The sequence below is a fragment of the Atta cephalotes genome (assembly GCF_000143395.1).
Source record: "Atta cephalotes unplaced genomic scaffold scaffold00055, whole genome shotgun sequence".
Classification (NCBI taxonomy): Eukaryota; Metazoa; Arthropoda; class Insecta; order Hymenoptera; family Formicidae; genus Atta; species Atta cephalotes.
This window is the reverse complement of record NW_012130119.1, coordinates 123,211-141,797: the sequence shown is the minus strand read 5'-3', so window position 1 is coordinate 141,797 and position 18,587 is coordinate 123,211. Positions and strand designations below refer to the sequence as shown.

Here is an 18,587-nt window from a genome sequence, read left to right as displayed (position 1 = left end):
TATATATATATATATAATATAATATATATCTGCACATTTAATCCTCAATTAGATCATATTACTAGGGATGCATCCGATATTCGGTTGAAATTTTATATCATTAAATTAATTTTTTATTATACAAATGTTCTAAAAGTAAGTATGCATATTCATAATGCTATAATTATACAGTGTTGCAAAATTACAATTTTTCCCTACAGGTTTTTTTTTAGAAAATTTTCGGAATCCGATCGGGTATCCGGAAAATGGTGGATATCTGATTCGAATTGCCTTCTCGGATATCCGACCGGATATCGAATATCTGATGTTACATCTGATGTTCTCCGTCCGAATATTAGGTATTCGATAATTTTATGATTCGATGTATCCCTAACATACTTTAAAATAATAAGATATACATATATTGACATTTACTTGAGAATGATATCTCATCTTTTCATAAACAATAACTTAATAATTTGCACATATTTAAAAATATGTTTTGTATTATAATGACGTATAAAATTATTAACACTTGTTTATATTACAATCTTCATGTAACATTTCAATTTAAGATTTATAATTTCTACAGTTATATAATTGTATAATGTTATAATACGTACGGTATTCCAGTGAAAATAAATGCTCACAATACGTTTATGTACATAAGTTATAAAAAAAAAATAGGAAGCATTTTATCTGGCAAGTGTACAGCAAACATAATTTTTACTATCCCCCTGTTCCCCCTCTTATGAAAAAAAAGCTGAATTCTTCATATTTTTACAAATAGCTTTTTTATAATCTTGAGTTAAATATATACTCTTGAGTTAAATATATGTGTACTGATTATAAAAAATTTAATAAGTATTTTATTGAACTGTAGATAAAAAAAATGTAAAACTTGCATAAATTTGGTTTGTGTATTCAAACAATTGTAATTTTTTTAATGTATATACTGTGTTATTTATAAAAAATATATGATCCACATACATAAATACCTTTCTTAACATAACTTAGCCCTGAAATCAACAAATTTGCTGAATACTTGGCAGAAGATACAAGAATATTAGACGTATTAGATTTATTAATTTCTTTAGTTAAATCTATCGCGCTTTGTTGTTTGTTCAATGTTACCAACTTTGTATCAAAGGATTGTAATATTTTCTTAAAATCAGATAGTTCATGCATATTCTTTTGAAATAATGATTCATTCTTGTCTTGTGCTGTCTTTATCGTGTTCCGTACATCTAATATCCTTTTGTTATTAAGTATCATTGAACCGATTAATGATACAATTGCAAATATGGCAGACGCGATAATAGATAAATACTTATATTTCTGTGCATTTAAGTTTTGGCTAATATGATAATCTTTTATCGCAGTTGCCAACTGCATGAAATTATCTCTCTCTTCTTTCTCAGATAATGTCAGCTGATTAATGAGTTTTTTTTGTTCCTGTAAAGATTTGTGTTCTACTATTGTCAATTGCACATATTTGGGATCCTCTCGTTTCGTTTGAATTAATTCCGCATAGATCTCTTGCAGTTTATAAGTGAGATCTGTTAATTCTTTATTTAAAATTCTCCTGTTATCATGACATTGGAATAGTTTATCTTGAAGGGTAACCACTTGCTTTCTGGCTGTTTCAACTGTATCCATTCCTACTAATTGGTTGTACCATTGCCACACTTTAACGATTTTTCCTGGCAATGGTACGTTTGTTTCTAATGCCTTTGCATTTAAATCTTGTATTATGATAGACTGGTCGTTAAGTTTCTACAACATAAAAATTAATTTTACATGTAATTGTTTTCTTGCATATTATATTTTTCCAACTATAAAACATTCTTTTTCTAGCAAAGAACCTTCAGACTGTTGGATTTAAAATTGATTCTTTAAAATCAAAATATAATCTCGATTTCAAGCAATTAATAGCTGAAAGTAAATCTCAGATAAAGTTTTAAATTGAAATTAAAATATAATTTTGTTTATGATATTGTTTATATTTTCGGAACAAGAACAGTAAAGAAATTATGAAATAAAAATTGCTTTATAAAATTTGGAATATTGAATAATATTATGTTCAGTCTAAAATTCTGAATTATTTTAAATAGCTTGTTGGTAAATATCAAGAAATAATTTTATATAAATACATAAGGTATATTGTGTAACATTTAAAATATTTTAAATCAATACACTTGTGTGTCTAAACAAAAACAAAAGTCGATTTCAAGAAATTAATTAAAAATCAATGTTTTTGTTGATAGTTGCAATAAAAATACTTTGATATATATTTACATAATATTGCTTACTTTCGTAACGATGTTATATTTTTCAGTCGCAAAGTTCTGCGCAATGGCGAGTTTGATCTGCACTTTTTCAGCGGCATTTTCTACAACTCCCTTTGCGTTGTAAGACATACCATACCTCTTCATTTGTTCGCTTATTAGCTTCATCACCTGTCGGTAGCGCTCTATCATTATCTCAATTGGATGAAACAATGCAAAAGTGGGACTGAATTAATTGAATTATTAAACGCCGATAGATGAACAGAATTGAAATACAAAGACTAGCTTATTCCTAATTTCACTTGAACTGTTTCGATCTCACCATAACCTCCATGTTATCACGTTTTGACGTTTAAACATGGCAAGCTAATCCGACCTAACTTAACATAACACAACAAGAAATCGAACATAGGAATAATAATGAAAATCGCGAATTACTGCAATTTATTTCTACTTAAGTTTTAATCATTTTAAATATCTTTATTGTTTTAAATTCATTTCTACATGAAAGAATCGATATAATTGGTCCTTTACGCAACTATAGTTTGAATCGCGATCGTTCTAATAATCGCGATACCGAGAGCGATTCGATATTGCGATTCTCGAAATGGAATTTGAGTCGCGATCGGCGGTAATCACGGAACGCATCACGTCGGAGTTTTGTATTCGAAACGCTCCACACTTCTTTTCCGATTATCATTATCAAAATTGAATTTCGTACGAAAAGCATTGTCGCGAGTGTCGCGTCGAAGTTTAGTGATAAATATCATACATAATATTTATTCATTTTACGTCAATATTTGGCGATCCGCCTCTATGTGACAGTCAGCATCTTTCCTGTGTTGCGAAAGCGACATTGATATATTATCGTTAAAGGTGCGTCAAAAGCGTTCAATTAACTGAGTTAATTAATGGCCGGTCTCACCAATTCCGATTAATTTAATCGATTGTTACATTGGAATTGACTATAATTGCATCTGTTCAGACATTTAATCGACCGATTAAGTTAATCAGAATTGGTGAGGCCCTAATTGCTTTTTATAAAAGAAATTGTGCGCAAGTAATCGGGAGAGAGAGAGAGCGGGGGGGGGAGGAGAAGAGGGGAGAAATGACTGGAGGGAAAAAATGCTAACAATTTTATATTTAATCCAATTTTATAATATTATAATCATGACATAGCACAGAATTTGCAGCAATATCGTTACAATAACGCTACAATGTTGCAGCATTGTTGTTGCAACTTTTTTATTGTAGAGGTTTTAATATTTTGTAATTTAATAGTTCTCTGTTTTAATTAATAAAACCACAGATTATTTTTGTGTAACTTAAACTATAGCGGAGAATAATTTATTATTCAAAATTGATTCCTTTTTTAATTTTTTTAGTAGGCACCAAAAAACTTTGAAATAAAAAAAAGAAAATAGTAAGTGACTTAAGTGATAATTTTCCTTCTCGGAACATGTGTATAGATTCTGTGTATAGAAAACAAACATTACAAAATTATTAGAAAATTAGAAAGGATAGAGTGTTATTTATATTATTTTGTATATTTTTTTTATTGTATATTCTTTTTATTGCTTATAATTATATACTTTCTCATTTCTTGCTTACATTGCGTCGATTGCGTCCGACAACGAGTACACTTAATTTCGTTAAGATGGCAGGAGCATCTTAGAAATGAAATTTTAAGGTTTGTTCACGTCGCGTGCGATGCAACAAACCTTTAATATCAGTGTTTGTAATTTTCTTCACATTGGAATATAGGTTAGAATTGTGAATCATTCCCGCTCTGTTCTACTTGTTCATGGTTCACGTTGAAAATTGTTTACATCGAATTTTTAAGTTAAAATTATTTAGGTAATAGTTATATTAAATAATAATTAATATTATCGAATTAATGTAATCTGGTTTTGTAACATGGAAGACATTCCTTCCTTTAAAACCAATTCTACTAGAGAACATTGTGCCAAGACATACCAGAATAAATACTTTACAGCTTGAACTTTACTCCTACTACTTTAGGAATAAAGTTTTAAAAATATCGTGAATGTATTCAAGTATTTATATATTTATATTGATTAGAAATCTTATCTTAATAGTATGATTGAAATACAGCCATATATTTATCACAAAGTATAGTGTTGTAATTATAAAAAGAGTAAACGAGATACTTGTACTCTGCCTTATTTGTATTGTGAGAAAACTATTTTATTAATTTAACAGATAAGAAAATGCCGAAAAAAATGAAAAGAAATTTACGAAATAATTATAATGAACCAATAATTGAACTGTCAGATTCCGATGATAATGATTATAAAACATTTAAAAATTCTGAAGATGAGGACTACGTAATGAAACAAAATAAAAGGAAAAAGGAAATTATAGATAAGAGACAGCCAACTAAGAAAGGAGTGAAGAGAAATACACAAAGCAAAGATGTTAAATCTATTAAAAGAAAAAATCAAGAAGGAAACTTGGAGACTTCTAGCAACAAGAGATCAAAGCTAGAAGACTCATACATTGAATCTACTGATACAGGAGTGTCTCAAGAAATTCAGAAAAATTCAGCCAGAATTTATGTAAAGGATGATGTGAAACTCGATGAAAAATTCAACTTCAGCTTATCGCAATGCACGGAATGGACCGATATTGATTATATAAGCGAAGTCAACAATGTAACTAGATGTATTGTAGAGAATGTAGTAAAACTTTTCAAGGAAGACAATACTATACCTTTTATCGCAAGATATAGAAAGAATATGACTGGATCTATGGATGCGGATAAGTTAAGGGAACTTCTAGAAAGTTTTGAACAGGCGAAGATTATTAAACAACGTGCTGCAACCATTATTAAGAACATTGATAAATTGGGCAATTGGTCACCGGAGCTTCACTCTGTTATCACATCTACAAAGTCTCTTGCCGATCTCGAAGATATTTATTCTTTTTATAAACCTTCGACATCGAGACGACTTCTGGCAGATAAAGCGCGAGGATTGGGTCTAGGAAGTATCAGCGATGCAGTTTTACAGGGACAGGATATACCACCGTTGACGTCTTTAATAGATGAACAAAAGGAAGGTTTGCGAAACGAACAAGAAGTCAGAAGCGGTATCGTGCATATAATAGCGGACGCCATCAGTAAAGATAAGAACATTTTCGACAAAGTCAACTCCCTGCGGAAAACCTCGGTTATAGACATACAAACAACGCAGTGTAAAACAGCAGAAGATTCGAAAAACGAGCAAAAGTATGAACAGTACTTCAATTTTAAGTCGAACGTGAATGCCATTAAGCCCCATCATATACTGGCTATTAATCGGGCTGAATCTCAAAAGATCATCAGTGTAAAGATTGTCGTCCCCGACGCTTTCGAGGATGCGTTCCGTAACTATTGCTTATGGCGATATACACAAGAGGGAAGAAATAGCGCGAAAATGTTTCATTTAACTTTACTCAATGATGGCATCGATTACGCTTATAAAAAATCAATCAAACCTCAGATTATACGTCGTATAAGGAGCGAGTTGAAAGAAAATGCGGAAAAAGCGTCCATAGAAGTTTTCGCGACTAATGTTAAGCAACTACTTCTCACTCCTCCAGTGCGAGGTAAAATTGTTCTCGGTATAGATCCGGGTTATCGTCATGGATGTAAGCTTGCCGTTGTATCGGAACAGGGCGACCTGCTCGACACCGCTGTAATATATCCTCACAACCATTCGGCATTTAAAGACGCGGCTAACACGTTGGCGAAATTAGTGAACAAGTACAGATGCACGATAATAGCTCTGGGAAACGCTACAGCGTGCAGAGAGACCGAGCTGTTTCTGACTAAAGCAATAGAGTCGAACGTGTTTGGCTCACTGAACGCGATGTACACCATCGTTGACGAATGCGGAGCCTCGATTTATAGTTGTAGCCCGCAGGCGAAATCCGAGTTTCCAGATTTGGATCCGAATCTAGTGTCGGCTATCTCGATAGCAAGACGCTTGCAGGATCCGTTGGCGGAATTAGTTAAGATAGAGCCGAAGCATTTAGGAGTTGGGATGTATCAACATGACCTACCTCAGATGAAATTGACGAAGTCGCTATCCGAAGTTAGTATGAATTCATTGTTTAATATTAACTGATAAAGAGAATATAGATAATTTGAAAACTTTCAATGAATCTTTCAATGAAATTTCAATGAATTATATAATGAATGTGAAATAGATGTGTAAAAAAAGTAATTACACAATTTTTTATTGCTAACTTTTTTTGACAAAGCTAATGTTTTTTTTTAAAAATAAGACAATTGTATATTATCGAGGATAATTTTAGAAACCTAAATAGAACAGCAATAAATTAAACTCCATTTTATTTTTATCAAAAAAAATTAAATTAAAAATTACACTTGAATAAAAACGCGTTTTTTTTTATGGGAGATTCGATTTTTGTATCAATTGTTTACAGGTTGTCACAGAGGTTGTTAGTTTTGTAGGAGTGGATATCAATACAGCTTCTCATTATCTTTTACAACAAGTAGCTGGCCTTACGGTTTCTAGATCTAAAAGCATCATAGAATGGCGATCAAAAAATGGACCGTTTAGAAATAGAGAGCAATTATTGAAAGTAAAAACTATTGGTAGTAAAACGTTCGAACAGTGCGCAGGGTTCATAAGAATTCTGCCTGAGACAGCAAAGATTAGCGAAACTTCATCGCAACGGAGCAAGAAATCGGAGAACGATTTTAATCCTTTAGATCAAACTTGGATCCATCCGGAATCGTACGCGATAGCGAATAAATTCATAAAACACTGCCAATGCAAATTGGATGATATCGGTACTCCGGCATTTATTGGAAAAATAAATTTTCACGCGAGAACTGGATGTGGAAATCTAGCCGCACAGTTCGGAACCGACGAAACTACAATGGAGACGATAGTTAAAGCTCTGGCCATGCAGAAAGACGAGGATATACGATCGAAATTGAATCAGCCGCTGTTTCGTAATAGCGTGCGATGTATTGAAGATTTGATCGTCGGAACCACATTAAGCGGCGTCGTGCGGAACGTCACGCATTTTGGAGCATTTGTAGATGTGGGCGTTGGTAAAGAGGGTCTTATACATGTCAGCCGTATGAAGAAGAATCTCCATATAGGCCAACGTGTGGAAGTGAAGGTAGTTAATATCGAACTGGCACGTCAAAGGATTGGTCTTGAACTAATGAATTAACGCTATATATACGTAATCACATTGATTTTTCTTTTTGGCATTAAGTATTACAATTAAAAACACTAGCGTTGGTGTTTAGGATATTTTTGAAATTATATTTATATTATGTTTATGTTTATAATACCATTTATGTTTATATTACAATTTAATTTGTATAACTTAATTTTGAAACTAAAACAGAAAAGTTGTCGACAGAAGTAAGTTGTGTAATAATATCATATTGTCGTTAATCTTAAGATATTTATATTATTTATTGGAAGTAAAGAAAAGAATATTGTTCTTCCGCTGATAAAGATATTTTTTATATAACATTCTGAGATTTAGCTTTCTTTTTTTTTCTTTTTTTTTCTTTTTTTTGCCAGTAAATATATAATGTACCACAGTAAGTAATAGTAATAAACATATATTTTATTTAAATAATATCCTAATTTTCTTGTATTTTAACGCATGATCAATGATTACTATCTAATACAATTTTTTTATTTGAATGATCGTAATTTATTGTATCTATTTGTTCTTCTTGTATCTCTCACAACATTTTTCGTAGTTTATCTCAGAGAAATGGATTCCACTTTATGTCGTGTAATGCGACCGTCTAAAACGGCAACTCTATATGCGTGCGGAGAGTTTTGTAAAACGAATTCCAGTCACGTGCTAACGTGTTTTTTCCTTTGCTAGCAAAAGTACAGTCGACTACAAGAGAGAGAGAGGGAGGGAAGAGTGTATTCCGCATTGAATGCTGCAGGAAGAAGGTCGCAATTCCGGCAGACGGACCATCGCGATTTGATCTCTTATTTCTGAAACTGGTATTTTTTTTTTTTTATTGACACCATAAAAATTTATCACTTCTAATCAATTCTCATTTATTGACTACATATAAATTTCGTCGTGTTGATTAAATTTTAATTATATTGCTATTATCGAAATATGAACAAAAAAAATGATAAATATCACATTTTTTTAGACGTATGATCCAGGATCTTTTTTCTAGGAGGATTTATAAATTTTATCATCATATGAATCGCTTATTTTGGATATTTTAGATCTTAGATGTTTCTTTCTTATTCCTGATTTTAAATGGGAAAAATAAGGTTCTATTAATCATAACTTTTAATCATAAAAGTGATTAACTTCCAACCCTTTCCCTCCTTTCTTCCTGAATGTGTCTACGATAAGTACAATTGTAAAGATTCTTAAGTAATTAAAAATTATTTAAGCTTTCTAAGCATATTAATTTTCCAACTTCGAAAACGAAGCTTTGTGAGAGATTTTATTTTATATTCTATGTTTTTTTTCATCTAGGGTTTTTTCTCTCCGTTTGTACCGATAAAAGAATATCGTTCTATATACAGTAGACGCAATCGGCAGGAATACGATTTTATTATTGTATCCTCATGATTATTTTTTTCTTTCCCCAAAACACGCTCCTCGTTTCGTCTCGCTTGAAAGTTTTAGCATGCAATCTGTGAATTCTATCCCACTATCGGGAAAGTTCGGGCGCGTACCATTCCGTTCTGTCCGCTGTTGTCTCGAACCTCGGTTACATTTTGCATGAGGAGTACACTATATACGCCGAATAGCTCGTTTTAGGCAGGATTTAGATTAAGAACGTGCTCATGCTTCCGGCGGAAAATTTGTATTTGATCGTTACTTTCAGAATCGAAAAACAACGATCTTTCGTGTTTCCTATTCACAATCGTGAACCTGCAACGTGTATAATCAATCTTTTTAAAAGATATTATTTGATAAAAAAAAATAAGCAATTAATTCTTTGCAATGATATTTTTATTTTCTTTATCTATAATCTGTTTTTTATATCATTCCAGGCTTTCAAAAAATATGAAAAAATTCATTACTTTTTAACATTTCTAAAAAATAATATTTTTTACATTTAAATTAAAAAATATTTGGTAATTTAATAGAAATGTTAAAAACAATACAATTATATATATATATATATATTTAATAAAAATTGAAATTTGAGCAAAAATAAGAAAAAAATTTAGAGAAATTTCATTTGTGTCAAAAAAGATTCAGGTTGCAAAAGGAGGGACAATAAAAAGGAATTTTAGGATATTTTTAAACGAAGAAATATGAGAAAGTCTTTTAAAAAAATTTTTTTGAACTTAAGCATGAAATTGTAGCAATGTTTGTTTACGATGAAATAATATACATATTGTTCTGTAATGTTTAAAAACAAAATGTTTTAAGAAATGTTTTTATCTATACATGTATTATATATATATATATATATATATATGTGTGATTTTAATAAATATAAATTTTTAAATTAAAAATAGATGAGAAAATTTTACCATTAATGTTTAAGTCATATAACTAATTATCATGAGTATAATATATAATTGATATTTATAACATTTACTATATATAAGTAAGTAATACTATATATAAGTAAGTAAAACGCATGATAATTTCATAAACAAGTCCATTGATGATTAACCATTAAATTAAATGAGTCATTAAATATTTTTCCATTCGATTAAGTTGTTAAACATTTAATTGATAATTTAATTCAAGGCTTTGCTTTACCGAATATCTGTTAAATTTGCGAGAAGAGGTCTGGAAAACACGATGCTCGTAGCAGAGAATTTACATTCTCATTCACGGTATCAAATAGAGCCTATCATTCACGGAACAATACACACGATTGATTTCTTTCGTCCAATCTGATAGATCAATCGAAGCCACAAAATACTCGCGACATACACTTGTATAGGATGTATAATCGAGAAATACACGTCCGATGAAATAACGAAATGTTTGTTATGCGAAACGAAATGGAAAACGAGAATCATATATGACGAAAACCTATTATTCTCTCACAATTTCTAGTTCAAGAGAGAAACAGATTTATAATATTTCTTTATTTAGAAGCAAAGATTCTTAAAGAACTTGAAAGCGTATATTAAATAAGCGATTTATTTTACAATTATTTTTATTTTTATACCCATAATATATATATCTTAAAAATTTCAAAAAAAAGATTTATATAAATTGATGTTAGAAAAAGAGTCTCTAAATCTCAGAATTGTTTTACTTTTCAATGTAGAATCAATTCAAAGCATATTACATCTTTATTGGAGAGAGTATTAAGTTAAATTCGCTCAGTAATAGCAATATGTTATTCTTTAAAAATTTTAATATCTATATTTTTATAAAATGTAAAAATGAATTTTGACTTGTTCTTTTTTAATCATTACTTTTTACTATAAAATTCTATCAAATCATTTACGTTTCAAATCATTTTGTTTCTAACTTTGAAAGATTAATAAGAGTGCGGATTTTAAATAATCTTTTCACGGTTTTAAAAAATAACGAAGAGAAAAGCGCTTTTAACGAAGCAAATTTACGATTGCGAGTTGATTTTAATCTTCGAGATGCCAGCCGTGAAATCGAATATATCATTTATAAAATACGATTAAACTCTCTGTACGAATGTCACTATCTTTCGTGGAGTATTGAATATCGATTTAACTTCGTACGTACGCCAACCTTGGCATTGAATTTCTCGGGCCTTTCGCGTGTTCTTTCCACCATATCTACCCTTTATTTTCCGGGATGCTTTTCATACCCGTCGTTTTTCTCCCCCCTTCTTTCATGCACTCCATTGTTAGACTAGACGCTTTGAAACTACTTTTCACCCCCGGGGATCTGTCTATTCGCGCAACCGAGTAATAACCTTGGGTATTTTGTTATTGCTGGGTATCAGAGGATTTTATTCCGATGGTACTTCTGTGCGAAAAAAAGATATAAACTTTTTATTTTACCGTTATGATATATAATAGTATATCCTCTATCATCATTATTCTGCAAATATTATATTTCGTTTTTATTATATTTCGTAAATTTTCTGCATTAAATCTCGCTGCAAATCTTCGAAATTCAAAGTAAAATCTATTTACTTAATATACACTTTTGAGTTCTTTGAGATATTTTATTTCTAGTGGGAAAATATAAACCTTCCAGATAGCACAAAAAGAATTCAGTTGTATGTCATCAATTCTGAGTTCAATGCAAAAAGAAGTCTTTTCAGAATTGTTTATAAAAATTCTTTTTGTGTTTGAAAATGAATTCTAAATTGATGACACAACAACTAAATTCTTTTTGGATTCTTTTTGAACTCTCTGTGCTATCCAGACTGTTTCTCTCTCGAACTGCTTATTTATTTTATGTATGATTCAAGACAATCGCAAAAGAGAGAAAACCAAAAGTTCTTATCATGTACTATATGAATATTTTAACATTAAAAATGAAGAATACACAAAGTTTTATCTTATATTTATGTGCATTCGTGAAATTTCTTGATTGAAGAATCTTTCGATCGTTTGCAAGAATCAATGAATCTTTATCAAAGAAGAGTCCAAAGAATTTGATTTCAAAGAATTGGTCAAAGCATTCATAGATAAGGGATGATTTGATTTGGGACATTTCAATTTTTTTTTATGATATAATTGATCGTTACTGTGAAAGTATGACGTTGCGACTAATATGTGTAACTTAAGTACTCTGTACAAATTGCCTTTTCCAACGACTCGGATGGCTTTGTCATGTCGCAACCACGGTCGCACAAAGTGTTCTCGTACCGAAAAAGCTTTTTCCGCTTGCTTTCTTTACAGCCTTGCCTTTCTGACGGCTTAAGTCCTTTCTTAGGCGAGCTTGCACGTAATATCAACCTAACGAGATGTAATATTTATACTACTGGGGAAAAATATTTTCGCGCTCTGGTTTATACGACAGGGTTGATTTATACTGAGTGATTCAGTAAACGGGGACGACCATAATCCTTTTCTTTTATTTCAGCGGGAATAGAGAAAATTATAGTAGAGAACTGCATTTTGGCTTTATCTCTCGGCGGTCCAGGTCGCATTCTTGCGATTCATCCAAAGTATACTGCAAAATGCAATTACTTTATACAACTGTTTTTTATTTGAAACAATTGTCTAAAGTAGAATGACATGACTTTTGTATAATTTTATTATTATTCTCGTGATGAAAGTACTTAATATACATACATGATATTATTTAACAAAGAAACCAACATTTTTTAAAAATTTAAGTAATTATTTGCTGTATGCTTTATCAGTGATTTCGTATGCGGACAAAATGCGTTTGTTGTATTCTCTTTATATTCCCGACTGCTTTATTTTCGCATGCTAACATTATTTCGCGCTGTCCGGGCGAGCTTTTCAGGTTGTCCCCGACGAAATCATCAGCTCGACGCAGAAATACGCGCCGGAGGTTACTTAATTTCAGTCGCGACTCATAGGGGTGGGCTGATCCAATTATCGTGGTTTACCACGAGCATCAAGGTGGCGGTTTTCATTCTCTCTGCGTCCCTTTGTCTCGTGTCAAAAGAGAGAGGACCCGAGAGGAGCGATGGTACACACCGGCGCATTGTAACTTTGATTCTCAAAAGCAAAACCGATCGGGCGTTACCGGACGAAAAGGATTTGGAAGGTTGAGACTGACAAATTCCGGCCAGCAAACATATATCAATTCACTCCGTTTCAACGGTCACTTAGCATCTCAACTTGCTCAAGCTTGATTTATACACAAGGAAATTAATTGGGAATGTTATAGTGAATAGAAATGACAACGGACGGTTCGAAACTCTCGTTTAAACAATTTATTATTAATCGACCCCAGACACATTGACAGATAATGATTAATTAATTGATTACTTATTTCGAAATTCAAATGTAACACAATTATACAGATTCTCGATTTTTAAAACTAAATATAACAAACAATGAAATTCAAGTCTCTAATGAGAATACAACGGGAGTAAAATAAGCGCAAGTTATGATATCAAAAACTTAAATAAGCGCAAGTTGTGATATCAAAAACTTGTTATTATTTTACGAGAAGGATGATGTCATCTTTATTCTAAATTGTACATTATTATCAGCTATTAATGTCTTTAATATATATTCTCAATAATATTTTGTCATTTCGAGAGTGAAAATTAATGATATTGATGACTGGAATCACAGATACATTATCATCAATATTATTAGATAATAGGTCCAATTTTCAGATATCAAATTGTAGTCAAATGGATGCATATTCACCATTTTACGTGCAAAATCTTTTCTCTCAAAAGCTCTCCCGCACTCGAGAAAGCAATGTTATTCTCTTTTTTACTCGCTTTCTCTCACAAAGAAACATCTTCTTGTTACATACCACGATTTACTGAACACTTTGCATGAAACAATACAAGACAGTAACTAGACATGTATTATAAATTATCGATAAAGTCGACGATTTAACGAAAAATGTAAAAACATTAACGTCCCAGCGTAATGGTTGCCATCCAAGGCATAATGTGAGTGTGCGAGAGAATCTATGTAAGGGTTGGCTTGCGACTCGCTCCCTGTGTGTAAGGGTCTCTCTACACCCTCTCGATCAATATTCCATCCAGTGGCGTAGCACTGTTTCTTTTTCGTGTAACTATATTGTGATTTTGATTGCCTTCGAAAATGCGATCCTACGATTATTAAAGCCATCGTGATGATGAGACGTGAATGGTAGCATTCCAGTTGTACAAGTTATCTATTTTAGAGAGAGTTATCTATTAGAGATAAGTGAGATAACAAACGGATATTGTAAATATTGTTAAATCTCTAAAATTGGATTGTAACGCTTATTATGTAATCTAGAATTATTTCTATATTTGAAAAAGACACAATAATGATGTCGAAACGTTTGTAATTCATTATTGATTTATAATATATGATTGTTATTTTCATAAAAAAACATCTTGTATTGGCTCACATTAACAATTTTTTCCTTAATATATCTCTAAAATATAGGCGATTTTGCTCCAAAATCTCTTTTTATTTCTAAAATTTTAAAATATAAAATATTCTTGATGTCACATATAATAGTATATTATTATGTCGCTGTACATATAGCATTATAATATAAATATTAATTTGCATCATATGATATTTAAGGATATTAATTTGCATCATATGATATTTAAGGATTAAAATGCTATTTTCATCTTCGTTATTCAACGTCGTTTTTTTGCTGTTTGAAGGTCATCTAAGAGATTACACAGACAATTCTACTGTAACATCTTCAGGTTCTAATTTTACTTGAGAATGCTTATAAATGGGATAAAAAAATATATTCAGAAAATCGTATAAAATTTTGTTGATTGAAACACATAAAAAAAAGATAGAGTATTTAAATTGAATATTTCTTTCGTGTCGTTTTAAATGGAATATTGCTGGAGCTTTTGGAAAATTTGGAATATTTACACGGCGTTACATAGCGCGATTTCAATAAATTCCAATATTTTCGACCGAAATTACATTTGCATAAACCACAACCATTGGACAAATTTGCTACTGCCAGTCAGGATATTTAATTGGAGAACCGTCATGCAACACAACTGTCAATGGGGAAAATCTCTCTCGATAACACGATTAAATTTCGCGGCCAATTTCTGTGACGCAAATTGGTGGACGACATATGGCTAAACAGGATTCTTGATGATTACCGTCTACCATACGTTACAAAGCACGTACCTATACACACTCCACATCTTCTGTGCAAACGTAACGCCGGCACGATGATTAAAGCAGTACGTCATTTTGATTTTAATGAGATTTGTACAACAGCTATTAGTCAAATTACCGCATGTGGCGATATTTCAACGGTTTTCTAAATTATCTAGCGATAATTTCAATCAAATAACTTTATGGAGCGATTAATACAAATTGCTTAATGCTATTGTTTGCAAGTATTGTTTATAATATACTCTGTTTATGATGAAAAAGATATCCTGTATATTACATAGTGGTGTGTATTTCGAGGATTTTGTCCCGGGAGTTATTTCGCGTTCCCCGATGCAATTTTCCAAATGTCATTTCACGAGGTGTTTTCAAGTTTTGGAATGCGCAATTGATATCTACGTGAAACATACACCTCGCAACAATGGAAAATAAAAACAAATAGCAGCTTGGAGTTTGCTCTTGATCATTCATATCGATTTAGTATGAGAGAACTTTGTTACGTAAGCTCTCTCTCGAAATAAACTGCGTTAACGATTGCATAAAATGCAATCAATTCAGAATTTATACGCGTATAGATTCGTTATTCAAAAGTCTGTGTAGACATACATACACGTAAATAGATTACATAAATGGATGTGCAACTTTTGAATATCGTGACATTTTTATACAATCCATGGAAACGAAATAAAAATTTAATTATCTTTATTTCGAGCTAGTTTGTCGACGACTTTTTCTACGATATATGTTATTTGCTTTTTCAATCTGTATGTCTGCGTATGCACCCTGTGTAACTTAATTCACAATAAATAATAACTGACAATGAAATTGAAGATAGGTGCGCATTAATATTTTCCATCATATATTTCTCTAATTTATTCCTGCAAAATTGTTTTTATTATTCTCAATTCGCTTCTGTAAAATTATTTTTATTATTGAAGTAGAGCTTGTTTTACACGTAGAAATAAATACGCAGTCACCAAACATTTAATTTTAAAATACACGATACGCATACAAATTTTATGTCTATTTTTCTTTTGTACTGCAAATAATTATTTCCGGATAAATATCATAGCTAGCAAATTTCATATATATTTCATATATATCGATAAATAAACTGAACTAGTTTAAAAAGAGATATCATTCAACTAGGAGCAAAAGCGGTTTATATTAATATATATCTCCATGTAAGATGATACTGATATCCTTGTTTTCAATTTGTTATAGGGTTCTTCCACCGGAGCATCATATTCGATGGGTTTGGCGCTTGGAATATTCTCCGGAGATCCCTTTCATTGCTGGGAGAACGAGGAGATCAGATGCATCATAAAGTAGAGGTGAGATTACATTGGCAAAGATAACATTGCGTCGGAGCGGAGAGAGTATTCTGACGGGAATTGAACTTATCAACATTGAAATAGAAAATTAAAATTATCTTTTTTGACATATTAAAGGATACTTTTTTCTTTATGATAGATCATAAATAAAATGACGCAATTTCACTCGTCCGATATTTAATAATTATTTTATCTAGCTTGGGAAATAAAAATGAGCAATATTACTTTTCTTATATAAGATTGTTCCGTTTTTATCGAAATCATTGAGATTAAATACATTTTGACTTTGCATTTTCTTATTTATAAATTAAACGTTAGTTTTCATTTCAAGTTTCGATTAAAATTTTATCCGATAAAAACAAATTAACCTGTAAAGGTCTTCTGTCATCTCCGCTGACTTTAATCGGTGGTCCTCTTTTTTTTTTAACACAGTAGAACCCGGATTATCCGACATCTTATTATTTAATTCCCAAATTACTTGATTTTGCTATATAGAATTCCAATGATGAATAACACAGAAGTTAAATAATCGGTGTCGGATAATTCGGGCTCTAATATATGTGCATTTTTCTATTTATTTTATTTCTTCTTGTCAAATAATTTGCAATATATGACAGTACATAGAATGTAAAACAATATATACAACATAATATTACAATTTATTTATTATAATTTATAATTTACAATGATTTTACATAAAAAATAGAATATATGAATAGAATATATGAATAGATACAGAATTATAAAATATATTACAGAAAAATTGCTTATTACATTTGAAATCTTTTTACTAATGTCAGATTACACGAAGGCGTCAGAAATAAGAATAATACAATTAAAATTCAATATTTTTAAATCAAATATTTGATTGTTGCAAATGTTTTAAAAAAAGAACATAAGATATAACGAAATGCAGTGTGATTTAATGAAATGTAGTGTGAAATTTATAAATAAGTTTATGAATTTATATAATTTTCTGTTTCACATTCTAATTAATAATGAATTAATGATAACTTTAAATCATGAATTTCATAATAATTCTGGAAGATATTTGCAATTTTATATTGAATTTCAGACGAATGTCAAATTTTGCGAGTAAAAAGCTGCTATTTGATCGTAGCATTCGAATTTTCAATATTTGAACATTTAATAAAATTTATATAATATTTATAAAAGTTAGCAATATAATATTTGAAATGCATGAGTGTTTTAAAAAATAAAAATTGTTAAATAAGTTTTTAATAACCATAAAGCTTTATTAAATAACTTAACAAATTTTGTATTCTTTACCTATACGTTTTGTCGACTTTGTGAGAAATTTATTTAAGTTGTATCATTTTCACAGATTATTTTATGCAATAGATTTAGTATCAAATTTACCTTTAGTATCAAAAAAAACCATTTCTTTTTAATAGCGATGATTTTACAATATTCTTTGTGACGTTAGTTCATTCTTGATGATTGATAGGATAATATTTACTTAAATCATTTATAATAATAACTCGAAAATTAGAATTAAATTATTTTAGTTGCGTGCACTTTTAAAGTAAGGGAGCGATATTTACACGTATAAATGAGACTCGATCAGAATAATTATTTGATGAAAAGTACGTTTTGTCAATGCGAAACTTAATAGCAAGTCATAAAATCGATCAATTCTGTTTACTGGTGATGTCACATCGAGATTTTATCTCGCTGCATTCACGCTCGCCGAGCTTAACTTCGGTCCATGCCCTTTATCGCGGAGCTTCATCCACGGAAGACGGCAGTGTGCGGTAATGACTTTATTAGGGTTATCGACGTGAGCACGTGCCTCACCCTCTGACATTTCAACTCTTGGCATGTTCGTTATGGAAAGTAGGCCTGGCCGACCGAGCGACGCTTGGCGCCGGGCGCTGCGTCGCGTCGCGTCGGCAGACACGATATAGCTAATTGCTAATTATCTTACGGTTTTAATCAATCAGTCAGAACGACACATTGTGCAGTCATGGCAGATGTTGCACAACCACCCGCAGTACCTTCGCCGTAATCAAGTCCAGATCGTTCGTATAATTGGCCGATTACGTGATTCCGTCGTTACACGCCCGTCGGTTATTCCCGTCGCACGCTCGTTACAGTATTACGTGAACTTCATTATTCTGTGCTCGCTGTAATTCAGCGGATACAAGGGTGAATCTGCGCTTGGATCGGCACGAGAAAGCGGTTTTCGTGTTGTTATAGGCGTCGCA

At 31.2% G+C, this 18,587-nt stretch overlaps 2 protein-coding genes across 2 annotated transcripts; one reads left to right on the top strand and one right to left on the bottom strand.

The window, feature by feature from the left end:
- Positions 1–314: 314 nt before the first annotated feature.
- LOC105623245 (coiled-coil domain-containing protein 51-like) lies at positions 315–2,459 on the bottom strand. Its single transcript, XM_012204643.1, has 2 exons — positions 2,292–2,459; positions 315–1,755 (listed from the first exon to the last, which is right to left on the bottom strand). The coding sequence occupies exons 1-2, from the start codon at positions 2,457–2,459 to the stop codon at positions 940–942; spliced, it is 984 nt and encodes a 327-aa protein (XP_012060033.1). The 3' UTR covers positions 315–939.
- A 2,051-nt stretch (positions 2,460–4,510) lies between these two features.
- Positions 4,511–16,357, top strand: LOC105623244 (S1 RNA-binding domain-containing protein 1). Its single transcript, XM_012204642.1, has 3 exons — positions 4,511–6,364; positions 6,720–7,427; positions 16,250–16,357. The coding sequence occupies exons 1-3, from the start codon at positions 4,511–4,513 to the stop codon at positions 16,355–16,357; spliced, it is 2,670 nt and encodes an 889-aa protein (XP_012060032.1).
- Positions 16,358–18,587: the final 2,230 nt, after the last annotated feature.

What these genes read in the sequence shown, in the direction of transcription:
- LOC105623245 (XM_012204643.1), bottom strand. Translation starts at nt 2,459, where the DNA reads ATGATAGAGCGCTACCGACAGGTGATGAAGCTAATAAGCGAACAAATG. An exon ending in AATATAACATCGTTACGAAA is followed by an intron (nt 1,756 to 2,291) that starts GTAAGCAATATT and finishes TTTATGTTGTAG; the next exon opens with AAACTTAACGACCAGTCTAT.
- LOC105623244 (XM_012204642.1), top strand. Translation starts at nt 4,511, where the DNA reads ATGAAAAGAAATTTACGAAATAATTATAATGAACCAATAATTGAACTG. An exon ending in TGACGAAGTCGCTATCCGAA is followed by an intron (nt 6,365 to 6,719) that starts GTTAGTATGAAT and finishes AATTGTTTACAG; the next exon opens with GTTGTCACAGAGGTTGTTAG. An exon ending in GCCAACGTGTGGAAGTGAAG is followed by an intron (nt 7,428 to 16,249) that starts GTAGTTAATATC and finishes AATTTGTTATAG; the next exon opens with GGTTCTTCCACCGGAGCATC.